We start from the raw sequence: 13747 nt of genomic DNA, 5'->3' as shown, positions 1-13747 counted from the left end.
TCCTCCACCACCCCAGGAGCGTGGGGCTTGATTTCGGACTTCTGGCTTCCAGAACTGTGGGAGAATAAATCTGTTGTTTTAAACTAACCAGTTTGTAGTAATTTGTTACAGCAGCCACAGTGAATTAATACAGTTAGGGAAAAAAACAAAATATTTCCCCATCAAAATTTAATAAATTTCAATTTTATTCTTTACACTTGTCTCCTTATGCTTCTATCTACAAGATAGATTTCAGTGCAAAATATCACTTCTAATATAAAATGTCAAATTTTTATTACCACTGTTTTCTTTAAGCTTCCCAAACTTTTTTGTCTATTTAATGTGTAACCTAACAGTGCTTTTTAGGCATTTTTTATCAGCAATCTAAACAGTACAAAGTGAAGGATTAAACTGAGTATTCTGCATTCTGCAAACAGTTCCTTTAAAAACATATGTATTGGGGAGGTGAGGGGTGCAAAGTGGAGCACTTACTAGAAGAATGACATCCTTGCTACAAAGCACATGGTTTGTAGGGAAAGGTCTGCGGACATATTTTAAAGAAGGCTGTCTCAAATTCTATTAGGGACGCATCCTACAAAATGACTTACCCATACTCTTCAAAACTGTCAAGGTCATCAAACATGAGGAAAGTACCATATGACAAAATGTATAGCCAAGAGGAGCCTAAGGAGACACGAAGTTTAAATATAATGTGGTATCCTGGAAGAGAAAAAGGGCATTAGGTAACCATTAAATCTGAATATGGTAATGACTTTAGTGAAGAATAATATATCAATAGTGGTTCATTAATTTTAACAAAAATACTGTACAAACGTAAAATGTTCATAAATAGGTGGACCGGTTGCCGGATATACAGGGAACTCTGTCCTATCTTCTCAATTTTTCTGTAAAGTTAAAACTGTTCTAAATACTAACGTCTATTAAAACACAGGCAAGACTGTCTCTATCAATAGTTCTATTTTAAAGAAGAACTATTTAAATAAGAAACTAAAGTTGAAGGAAGTGAAACATTTAATACAAATCAGTATTGTTGAGGAAGTTTTCTCGACTGTTTCCCAGAATGCTAGTCCTTCCTGCAAAGGATTACTTAAAGCGTTTTTCCTCTAATTATTGGCGATGTTCTGAAATGGGTACACCACCAAGACTTGCAAGAAAAGGGGGCGGGGGGGGGGCCGAAAAACAGCTGGCTCTGCTGGCAGGCTAGTTTGTAGGGCTAACCGGCGTGCCATCTGCTCGCAGCACAGCGGTAACCATGGTTCACGTGCACAGCGGTAACCATGGTTCACGTGCAACACCGGCGTTCGTGTTCGGAAGCGCCCCAACAAGCCTGGGCGACTTGGCTTCTGCGCAGGTTGCTGGGGTTAGGGGGTAGCGGCAGCAGCATCCAAAGTGTGTACATCGTCTTCCCAAACTCCATCTGCTTTACCCCTCCCCGGCTGTGCCCGCGGTCTCCCCGCGCGGCAAGTTTAGAGGACCTGAGCGGGTCTTTTATGCATAACAAAAGAACCCTCCTCCCCGCGCTGCCCCTCCCGCCCCCACCTTGGCTTCCCGCGGCCGCCCGGGCCCGCGTCCTCAGCTGGAATTGGCTCCCGGACCCGAAGTTTCCAGGTACCCGGAAGGGGGAGGGGGCCGAGGCGGCAACAATTGGGCGGGTGTGGGCAAAACGCGCGGTTCGGAGCGCCAAGACTCCGAGGGCGGGGAGCCCCAGCCATGCGGCTGCGTGATAGGCCGGGGCCACACCACAGGCCACCGTTGATTGGTGGATTCTCAAATTCGGCCTCAAGGCGCCAGAGGAGGTGTTTTAGCGGGGACCTCAATCCTAGACTGCAGTCACAGTTGGCTTATCGGGACGCTGGTGCTGTCCTGACTCCGCGGGGTCCCCGCCAGCGCAGGGCATTCAGAGCTGGGGTCTGTGTGCCTGGCTGTCCCCGCCCGATGTCGCCATCCGGCTGCTGATCGCCTCGCCTCACTGATCACGCGCGAGTGTGAAGCGGTGGAGGTCCAGGTAGAGGCAGGAAACTTCCTTCGCAAAGCGGGAGTAAGTAGCTCGCGGCTCCTGCGCTGGCGGGCAGGCGGGACTTGGGGGGAAAAGGGAACCCTTCCACCCGGCTGCCAGCCTTCCACCCCTCCCCTCGTCGGCTGGCGGGGAATCGAGGAATTTCTGCCGCCAGACCCGGCGGGCGTGGGGTGTCCTGGCTCCAGCTCTTCCTCCGACCGGGCAGTAGAGAGAACCTATCTTTGCTCACGATTTGGGGGCTTCATTGGGAGAGTTTATCTTTGGGGTCTACTTGGGAGCCTGGGAAGGGGCTGCGCTAAGAACTGGATGAATTTGATCTAGCGATCAGGTTTCCTTCCCCCTCCCCGATTCAAACTTTCTCAAAGCCGAATTCCTCCCAGTTCTTTGCGCCAAAAGTAACTGACCTAGGAGACCCTGTACTTTCTGACAGATTTGCCCTACACTACACCTTCCTGAGTTGGTAATTTTTACACTACACCTTCCAGAGCTTGGTTATTTTCTGTTGCTTTTTATAAAAGATTACTATTTTGTCGATTTTTTTTCTTCCCGTTTTCAGTAATTAATGGGTGTTTCTATTCGTTTTTGTGCATGCTAGAGAGTGGAGGGCGAGGGGCTGTGTTCCTGGAAATTCCCAGGATGAGTTTAGGGAGGGGAAGTTCATGTTCACGAGCAAGTAATAAACAGATATTTTTGTTGGAGGAGAAAGCATCTAACTGTAACATCATTTTCTAATGTAATCGTGCATTACAGATGGAAGTAAATTGTTTAACACTGAAAGACCTGATCAACCCCAGGCAGCCCAGACTAGATTTTACAACTGAAGATGGGGAAAATGCACAAAAGGTAGGTGCACTAAGGTGTAACACATTTAGGATGGTGGTGGGTAATTCTATTGTGTTTCAATATGCCTCCCGTATTTGTCTTATAAACCTAATCATTATGATGAACATTGTAGAAATATACTTTTTTTTAATGGAGGCATCCAAAATATTATTATTGAGTTTCTCAGTCATTGTGCAGTGGAAAAAGGTTAGATGTAGTGTTGGAACAAGTTTATATGAATCAATGATATGCTGGACACCACAGTCAAAAGTATGTAATATTCCTAGTTGTCAAAATTGAAATTCACTAATGCTGTGTAGGAATATTAAGCCTCAGTTCCCAGGAAAATAGACTCTTTGGTATAAAGACTGGATTATTTATTTCAAAGATTTTATTTATTTATTTTTAGAGAGAGCGGAAGGGAGGGGAAAAGGGAGAGAAACATCCATCAGTTGCCTCTTGTATCTGTCCCCACCCAGGACCAAACCCACAATCCAGGCATGTGCCCTGACCAGGAATTGAACCAGCAACCGCTCAGTTTGTGGGATGATGCCCAACCAATGGAGCTGTGCCAGTCAGGGTTAATGCTAGATTGTTAAAAGCGCTCTGAAATGTTCTTCATACCCATATATCAGCTCCTAGGAGCTGTTTCATTCACCCATGTAGGGAGATAAGTGACTGAGCCCAGCAACATACTCTTTGAATATTGACAGTACTATTGCTGGTCTAGTTTTGCACTGAGTCATTGCTCCTTTTTTGCATCCCTGTGATTTTTAAGACCATGGTTGTGTCTTCAAGAAATATCACTAAGTAAATTGGCTATTCCAATATCAAAACTATCACCGTACCCACATCAGCATACTTATGCTCACCAACCAGTGCCCTACCAAAAAGCTGTAATAGGTTGTTAATAGCAAGCATTTAAGCATTTTTAGGCAAAGACAAATAGATATAATAAACCTGGATGCAGAAACTTTGAGTATAAATATGAGCTAGCAACTTCCTGGGGCATTGAGCCTGGTCTAACTTTTAGATTTAGCATCAGCAATGAAACTGCCTTGTTGCAAAGAACCTGTTATATGGCCCTTTGAAGGCTATTTGACAACCATTAATTTTAAATAGGTACAAAATTGTGTGCTTTTCCATGTAGGTATGTTTCCCCCTTAGCATTTGATTTATTTTTATTAGGAAAGCAAGTATACCAAAGCATTATTGTTTTAAAGAGGACTTTTCAAAAATATTACCTAAGCTGTATGAGGGTGGAAATGCCCAGAGTTGCCGAGTTGTGGCTTTGGAAGTTTCAGAGCAAAACTTTGTCTTTTATTATTTGGATGGGGCAGCCTTGAAAAAATATGTGTACATTTATATAAAGCTGAAGTCAGTGTCCACTTTTTTGCTTCTGGGTCAGTGACTTTATCAAGTGCCTTCAACAAGGGCACTTCTACTCTAGTTAGCATCAGTAAGCTCTATGTCCAGCTGAGCTTTCACATTCTCATGGATTAGGGGGAAAAAGAAAAAAACACGTAAGTGACTCAAAGGAGAGTGGGGAAGTAGTTAAAAAGTTTGAAATGGAATGTCTACACAGGAATTATTTCATCTCAAAGAAAAGGCAAGAGATGAAACCAGTGCTTCTGACTAGATACTTGGAGGGGCTTTTGCCCATCTTTTCCTGTTGCCGTGAAGGATTTCCAGGGATAGTGTGAACATGGGATTTGGAGTCAGATCTGGGTTTGCGTTTCTGTTCTGCCATGTATTAGCTATGTCACCTCAGATACACCTATTCGGTTTTTCAACAAATATTTATGTCAAAGGTACTACGGGTACAGTGATTTAATAAACCTCACCTTGTTAAGCCTGTTTCTTTCTTCCATAAATTGCAGCTAATACATAGCACCACCCCCTTTGGGTTTCTGTTATGCACTCTTCAGCACATGCTGTTCATACTGTGCTCAAACTGGCAGCCCAAAGATGAATGTGAGACAGGCCCGGCCCTCAGTTTCCACCTGAGAGACTTTCAGGGATTCATGTAAAACCAATTCTACAGGGATTTGGTAAGTGCTATAATAACAGTGGCAACAAAGTGGCCCCCACAGAGCAGAGGAGCAAGGAATAAATTCATGGGGAGTCTGGGGAGAGTTGGAAGGCCTCAGAGGAGCTATCATTAGAGTTGAGGATGTCCAGCCTAAAAGAAAACAAGAGTGAGTAAGAGAGACATTTTAGTCAGGAGTAACAACATAAAGTGTGCGCATTTAAGAAGTGTTCAAAAGATTTAACATGGCCACAAACTCATGGTGCTGAGTTGTTCCTTCTTAAAACCCTCTGAAGGATGCCTGCTACAGTGTCCTATGGATCACGTTGGCATGTAGAGCATTTATCTTCATTGACTGGTCAAGAACTCCTCTAAGTACTGTATTATACATGCATCTTTTCACTACCCTTGGGGAAACTTACTTTAAAATATAAAGGAGTTTTCAACTTGATTATACAAATTTACTGTGCCCATTTGTGAGATTATAAACAATTCTCCTAAGTTGTTTACAGTGCATTTAGGCATGACAAAAGTAGAAAATGGATGATTTGGGACAAAGAGGTAAGCAGTAAGGATTGAGCTGCAGTTAACATGTGAGCTAGGGCTTGAAGGAATGAAGGCGGAGATGTAGGCAAGGAGAGAGGAAAGGAACTAGCAAAGAAGTAGAAATAAGTGGTATATTGGGGGACAATGCCTAGACTTAGTGAGCACAGGAAGTTTTCTGATGGTCATTCATCTCTTTTGGGAGTGGTTAAGAAAGAAGAGGAGTTCAATTTGAAATATATGTCTGTACCTATGTTATAGGCAAGTAAGTATGTGCAGAAGGCAGCTGGTTGCCTGACTTTGGAATTCATGGAAGGTGCTAGCCAGACACAAACATAGGAATTATCAGCATACAGGTTGGTTCTAAAACCATGTACACGAAAGTGGTGAACTACCCCAGAGACAGCAGGTAGAGAAGAGTGGAGCGCTGAGGTTTGTAAGAGGGGAAAAAGAGGAACCAGTGAAGGAGCCTGCAAGGGAACAGAGAAATAGAGAAGAACCTGCGGAGAAAGACCTGCTGCCTCAGAACAACTGGCAGTTTTATAGAGCAGAGAACAGTCAGTAGTCTTCACCATTACAATGAGCTCAAGTGAGGTGGGTATTCTGCCATTGATGTGGCACCCGAAGGGTGGCCTAAGTGAGAAGCATTGGATCAGAACCCACTGTGATAATTTGAGGGCTCCCTGGGATATGAGTAGAGGAAAGCCCTCAGTGTGGGTTACTCATTCTAGAAAGTGTACTCTGAAGGGAAGGAGAGTTTTTAGTCAATATCTAGGGGAACTTCCTAACAGGCAGTCTTTGCAATGCGACTTAAACAATAGGTAGGGTTTCAGCAGGCCATGTTTAGCCGAAGACATTAAAGATAAAGTGATGGTGTGAGCAGCAGCTCAGGTGTGATAAAGTGCAGGACAGGTTTAAGAAAGGCAAGTGGACTCTTGGGGCAAAATGTGGAATCTCCATAAGATGGAACCGGAAAAGAAGGTAGCACAATACTGCCAAAGGCCCTGGCAAGGCCGATGCTGTATATTTTTTAAGGTTAACATGATCAAAGCTGTATCTGAAACAGAAGCAAGAATGAAACCAAGATCTTTTAACCACCAAGACCTTTCTGTGGCAGCAGACAGCATAGTCGGAATGCTGGTAATATTAATAATGTTGATGAACTTCTATGTAGCACTTCACCGATTATAGACTGCTTTCGCCTTCATTATCTGATCTGATCTGATTCTCGCAGTATCTCTAAGTATGTGTTCCCTTCATTTACATATGAAAACTAGAGAACCTATGTCATGGGTACTTTCTCCAGGCTCTAAGGAAGGAAGTGATTTCCAGGGTGTTGCAGATTAGATTTCCTGACAAGCTTAGTGTGCTAGAGATTTATAGGTAGTGTTCTAGGGATCAGTGCCTGGGGAAGGGAGGGGAAGGGAGGGGAAAGAAAAGCAGCACATATAGACAGAAGAAGAGGCCGATCTGCAACAGTTTCAGTGAAAGTCTGAGTTCCCCCTATGGGGAGTTCTGGGATGACCCCTCAGCATAGTCCTGAGTTGGGCAAAGGGCCAGGCTTTTAGTATCAGAGCTACCTCTATCAGCCAGGCAGGTACAGACCTCCTGGGGAGAGGCATGACCCCAGATGAGTCAGTCCACTTCAGCCAAGGCGTTCCAGTTCAGGACTTCCGGTTGGCATTACTTGCTGCAGCTAGGGAAATGAATCATTCGTTCCTGAAGAGGTCTGGCTGCATCTCAGTGTGCACCGCGAAGCTGAGCAGCCTTGCTCGAAAGCCTTGGAGCTTGAGGCTTTAGTCTGAACGTCTTGTTTTATGGATCAGGAAACTTAGTCTGTATTCAATATCAAAAAGATACAGAGCTGAGACAAAAACCAGGCTTCCAAATTCTTGCTTCAACCCCCTTTCCACTGCCTTACACAGCATCAGGATGGCAGGATAAACAGATAAGTGGAGCAGGGCGTGGTTAGGGAGCAGTTGATTTTCTGCCCACCTGAGACCTAGTGAGACAATTTGCTAGGGTTTTGTTTTGTTTTTTTTTCTTTTGATGTAGAGGTGTGATACAATCACAACCTACCAGCTAACCTAATTCCCTTCTACTTTGAGTACAGATAATCTTGACTGAAGATGGTTCAACTACAATTACTCCGCTTCTCACTGGTGTGAAAGCGACACGCATTGGGTAGAAATTGTACCTCAAATCTTGAATTTTGTTCTTTTCCCAGGCCAGCGATATGCAGTACGATGCTCTCATGGTGCTGGGCAGGGCAGTGAGCCGCAGCGCCCAGTCAGGCCTGCAGTCACAGGGTGAACAGGCCGTGCTCTGTTGCCAGTGTTTTTGGATATTGTGTTTCATGTTTTCACATTCCATCATGTCTACAAAATGCCCGTTTGGGTCTCCTGCTTCTGGTGAGAAGGAGAGGAAGGCAATTACAGGTGCTCCCCATCTTAGGATGGGGATGCATCCCCATAACGTGAGTGTTCAGAGCACATATAAGGTAGGGTAGGCGAAGCTATGATTGTCAGTAGTTTAGGTATATTAAATGAAGGATGATATTTTTCAATTATAATTGGTTTATCAGGACATAACTTCGTAAGTCAAGGTATAATACTTCAACTGTAGTGAAAATATATCAAAGTGTTCGAGGAAATGATCTGAATTGCTCCCTGGTGAGGAAAAAGTAGGAGCACATCTTTCCTGTGGCTACAGGTACCATGAAACGTAGAGAAGGGTGAATCTTTGCCTCGGCAAGCTTAGGCCACACCCTCTGCTGTAGGGATACTCTTTTGGATAACTAGATAATCAAAGCGCAGCGTTCTCTGAGCACCTATACAGGGCAAGGTATTGTGCCAAAGATTGTGAGGAATGACACGTGTGGAACTTACTCCCTGACCTCCAGAAGTGCACGGTCTCGTTAATGAGACAAGACATACACCCAGGAAGTACGATATGTTCACTCTGAGTGTCAGAATGAATGGTAATAAAGACTGGGAAAGCGGGAAAAGGTAATAGCTAAGTTTTACTGCATGCTCACCCGATGCCAGGAACTATTCTCATAACCCTTGATGTAGGTATTTTTATGAACTTATTTACAGTTGAGAGAATTAAAGCCTGGTGAGGAGAAGGAACTTGCCCGTCCCCACGCTGCTAAGTAGCTGGCCCCCGAACCTGCGTGTGGAACTGCTTCCCACTCTGCCTGTCTACGGCAGAATGCTCTCCGTGGATACCGGCGGGGCCTGCTGGGGCCTGTATGTTGGAGCTATGACAAAGATAACTGCCTCCCAGCCGGCACCCAGGACCAGCTTCTTTCTAGAGGCAGAACTTCAGAAACTCCTGCTTTCAGCTATTGCTTGCATACCAATTACTTATATGCACAGTGAGCAAATTATTTAACCTTCTCTGTGCCTCAGTTTCTTCATCTGTAGACTGGAAAAATAATAGTGCCAAGGTTATAGGATTTGATGAGTTAATATACGTAAAGTACATGAAACACGGTGTGGCACATAGTAAACATTCAGTACTTTTCCCTGGAGGGCTCCCTTGCAGAAGACTTTATCAGAATTGCATACCAGCAGGAAATTGTAACGAGATGTGGGCAGATGCAGCGCCCCGGGCTGGATGCTTACTGCTGCTGTGGCTCCAGAAACCGTCCCTCCCATCGCCGCCCCCTTCCTTCCTGCTACTGGAGACAGAACCTCACCATGGCTAGCGGGCAGCTTCTGCCTGTCCAAGGAGCGAGAGTTGGCATGCTAACACAAACTCCAGTTTCTCACAGTCTTCTCCCTCTTCATATGTTGCTCATTTATAAGAAAGTAGTTCTTTTTAAACCACTGTTCAGCCACAGTCCGAGCAGGCAGTCCCTGGAGAATGATACTTGTGCTGGAAAGGGGTGACAAATAATTACCGTACCCACCTTCAGAATCCTATAAAACGCTATTGCCTGGAGGTGAATTCTGCTATAAGAGCAGAATCTGTTTTTGAATGCCAACAACTGGTTTTAAGGAAAAGAATTTTGTTTTAATTACTTGGTAGTTCCAAATGTGGGCGCTCTACATAAAGGCCTGTTTTACAGTGGACATAATGGGCCCATCATTGATCTTTTCTTATAATTACCTAAGGCATTCTACTCAAAGTGTGATCTGAGGGTAGGTTCTACTCCACAAACTATTACCAAGCTTCAAAAAATTAAGAACAGAGCTTGAGAGTTAAGCACTGAGAATACAGTACAGCAATTTGATATTGCCCGCATGACATCTAAGCCTGTGATTGGTGTTCTCTTCCTATTGAATAAGCTGTCCGTCGGTTTGATCGGCAAACTCAAGTGGGGAGTCACATGGGGTGGGGCTCGCATACGAGTCCTATGAAGTAAGACCACATATCAGAGTGCCGGAGTTAGAAAATTAAAAGCCCTGGCCCTTCCCCATGCATGGTGTGAAAAGAACTGCTTTGAGGGAATAGCATTACGCAGCTCTCCAAGTTTTCTTGAAATGTACATTTTGTTGGATGCACTCCCATTAGTTGGTCCTACTAATTGTTGTATTAGCATCGGTGAACACTGAACTCCAAAAGCATAATTGCTCTTCACTGGTTAGTAGAAATTTATAAATAGTGTTTTAAAAATATGGCACTTGGGAGCATATGGACTCGACTCACATTTGCCCTTCTCTTCAACTATTATTACAAGCATCCACCAGTGACAGATACACTCTTGACTTCTTTCACAGAGATGCCATGAAAAATATGTGTAAAAGGAGTAGCAGATTGTAATCAGTTTCTCATTGGAGCCTCTCCTTGATTCCCATGAATCCTTCTGTCTGTTTTCATTAGTCCTATCCTAACATTTTCCAGCCCTGAACATATGGTCTTTTTGTATTTTCATGGTGAAAACTAACTGTCCTCTTAGCTGAGAGCTGACCTTTCTTACTCTTGCTAAAAAGTCTCTTTTTTAAAATAGGAAAATGTATTCGTTGATCGATCAAGAATGGCCCCGAAGACTCCCATAAAAAGTGAACCAATTGACTTATCGAAGCAAAAAATCTTCACTCCAGAAAGAAATCCCATTACTCCAGTAAAGCTTGTCGACAGACAGCAGACGGAACCGTGGACGCCCACAGCCAACCTAAAGATGCTCATCAGTGCCGCCAGCCCGGATATAAGGGATTGGGAGAAGAGAAAGGGACTGTTCAGGCCCATCGAGAACAAGGACGAAGTGTTTGCAGACCCTCTGCAGGTAAGCAGGCTCTGCTCCCAAGGGCTTTTATAGACTTTACATTTTTTACTTCATTATTAAAAAAATCATAGAATTCTCAATATTTCAGCTACTATTGAGCCAAAAGCAGTATTAAACTTAGTATCTTCTCTTATATAGCTGAAATGCAATTCTTTCATTTCTCGCAATGAATGCTTTCGTCTCTTTACGATATTCCCTTGACCATTACACATTTAAAAATAAGTTTTAAGCAATGATATTTAATAATTTTGACCTAATAAGGGAACTTGTTGTTTTTTTCCAATGCTGCCGTGGCTTTAATTTTACTCCAATTATAAGGATAACATTAGCCTAAGTATTTTTGACTTGGAAATTTTATTATTGTCATGTATGTTGAGTTTGTGGGTTTTGGGCTTCAAAGTTATCTTTAAATTACATGTCCTATGGCGAACTGGAGCTATGGAATAAGCAGCATACCTATACTTTAAAGTAAATCAGTTGTCAATAATTTTCACTCTCCCATCGGACAATTTCCCAATCTTGCTAAGAAAAGTTACCCACAGATTTTAATGTTATTTCTCTTCCATTTTTCCTCATTTTGGTGGATTTTTTTTAATCAGTAAAAATTACTAAAATAAATACATTGGGACTACAGAAGAGAAAAAGATGCCCCAAATTACAACTTGAAATTTATAGACCAGAATGAATTGAAGCTGCTTATACACTTTATTGCAGTTGTAGATCTAAGAGATTCTTTCGTGTAACTGCATTCAAATCAGATCACACATTGAGAACCACTGCCCTTGAGAAACTCCTGTATATGTTCCCAAGGAGATATAAACAAGAATATCATAGCAGTATAGTTTCAATTAGCACAATTGGGGAACCAACCCTAATCCTTATAAACAGGAAACGGATAAATAAATTGCAGTTTATTCATGCAATGCATTATCATACAGCAATGAAAATTAGAGAACTGGTGCTGCACACAAGAACCTGAATGAATCTTAGGATATACAGTAAATCTGAAAATTGTCAGTAGGTTCTGCAACTTGAAACAAAATGATGTTGAAAAAAAATTTTTTTACCATAGGCTGATATATGTAAATCAGAGTTAAGTTCCTGTAGCATCTTGTCACCATTATAACCAAACAATGTTGAACTGATGATGTTATTTGAGGTGAGAATTTGCAGTATGTTGATTGAAAAAAAGGCAAATCCCAGAAGACTAAAACCCAAACAAAATAAGCCTAAGCACTATATTATGTAGGACTATACATGTATGTGATAGAGTGATTTAAAAATGGCAAGGAAATGATAAATACAAATTCAACAGAGAGGTTACTCTGTGGGGTAGGCAAATGTAAATTAATAGTATTGTTCTGGTTTGGGAGTTGGTTGGAAGGTAGATTTGTGGGTATTAAGGACATTATATACATGATAAGTATATTTTATATGACCAGATACTCTATCAAAAAGTAATAAAGAACCAATTTTTTACAAAAGTATTCCCTCAGTAATTTTTAAGAATATAAAGGGATCCTGTGACAAAAAGTTTGAGACCCACTTACTGTTCTAGGGTATACACCAATAGCAGAATTACTAGGTTATTGGATGTTCAAATACAAGATAATGCCAAATTGTTTTCCTGAGTGCTGTTGGCTTCCACCAGTAATGATCCACATCCTCTCTGACACTTGAAATTCTCAAATTTATTAGTTTCTGCCAATCCAGTGTGTGTACAGTTGTGCATTTTTGTGGTATTCATTTGTTTTTTTCTTGGTTACTAATGAGGTTAAGCTGTCCCTGTCTTTACTGGCCACCATGTTTTTCCCTCTTCTTTCTTGAAAGACCTGTTCTTGTTCTTTCCCGATTTTTATTGATTTGTAGCATTTTTTTGTATATTTGTGAAACTAAACCTTTATCAGTTACGCGTGTTACATTTCAGTTTGGTGCCTGTCTTATCCCTTTGTGTTGCTTCTTATAATCAATTGTCCTTGTATCACTTATTCAGTTCTTCCTCTTCCCTGGAGTCAGTGCTACCTCTGTCATATGTCAAAGTTCCACTAATGTGTGCATATGTTTCTGGGCTCTTTTCTGTTCCATTGGCCAATTGACCAATACCATATTGTAGTAAGCCTTCATATCAGATAAAGCAAGAACCTCAAATTATTTTCCTTCAGAGTATGTGAGCTATGTATGCTTTGCCCTTTTCTCGTCCATATGTACTTTAGATTGGATTTTAATTGTAATTGCATTGCATGTAGATTAATTTGATAATTAACCTGTTTATGATATTGAATCTCCCATCCAAGAGTACATGTTTCTCTTAAGTTTTAAGCCTATTTAAAATCTAAGTTTTAATATTTTATGCAAATAAATATTTGCTAGATTTGTTCCTAAAAATCTTATTTTTTTGCTAATATAAATCATGTTTTTAATTCATTTTCTGTTTCTATTGTATAGTAATGCACTGACTTTAAAATAGTCTTGTCTTTTCAGCCACCTTGCTAGATTTAGATTCTCTTACTATTTTTAATAATTTGTCAGAATCTTGAGTTTTTCATGTAAACAATCATGTGTTCTGCAGAATGAACATTTTGCTTGTTTATTTCTTTCCAATTCTTGCATCTTGGTTTCTTTTTCTTGTCCTCATGCACTGGCTAGGCTCTCCAATACAATGTAGAGCAGGAGCATCCTTATTATTTTCCTGATCTTAAGAGAGTACATCCAAGGTTTTCTCTTTAAGACAGATGTTTGCAGATGGGTTTTTATGGATACACTTTATTAAAGTTGTCCATTCCTAGATTTCTGAGGGCATTTTTGAAAATCATGAATGGATGTTAAGTATGTTAAATTATTTCTTTCTGCAGCTATTGAGATAATCATATTGCTTTCCTCCTTGAGTTTATTTATTGAAAAATCTTTTGCTTTCTTGGGATTGAATTCAGCCCTTTTCCAATGTGGGTTGATGAGACAAGGACACTAGTGTTGCGTACTTGCAATAGGAAAGAATAAAGAAGAATAAGATTAGGTGCTCTTGTTCAGTTCCATCAATTTTTGGTCACTTGTAAACACAGAAAAATAGTTTAATGACACAGTGGAGGCCAGTGCACCTCAACTT

At 41.7% G+C, this 13747-nt stretch overlaps 1 protein-coding gene across 1 annotated transcript in view; it reads left to right on the top strand.

Annotated features, from left to right (window-relative positions):
- The first annotated feature begins 2767 nt into the window (after nucleotides 1–2767).
- Nucleotides 2768–13747, top strand: part of E2F7 (E2F transcription factor 7) — a 33229-nt gene continuing 22249 nt past the window's right edge. Inside the window, exons 1-2 of the mRNA XM_054580300.1 lie at nucleotides 2768–2860; nucleotides 10369–10644. Coding sequence (XP_054436275.1) covers nucleotides 2768–2860; nucleotides 10369–10644 — 369 coding nt within the window. The remainder of the gene's footprint in view (nucleotides 2861–10368; nucleotides 10645–13747) is intronic.

This window comes from Pteronotus mesoamericanus, unplaced genomic scaffold (genome assembly GCF_021234165.1).
Source record: "Pteronotus mesoamericanus isolate MK-2021 breed Mesoamerican mustached bat unplaced genomic scaffold, CSHL_Meso_final contig_56, whole genome shotgun sequence".
Classification (NCBI taxonomy): domain Eukaryota; kingdom Metazoa; phylum Chordata; class Mammalia; order Chiroptera; family Mormoopidae; genus Pteronotus; species Pteronotus mesoamericanus.
Note: the sequence above shows the minus strand (reverse complement) of the source record. Positions and strands in the feature narration are given on the sequence as shown.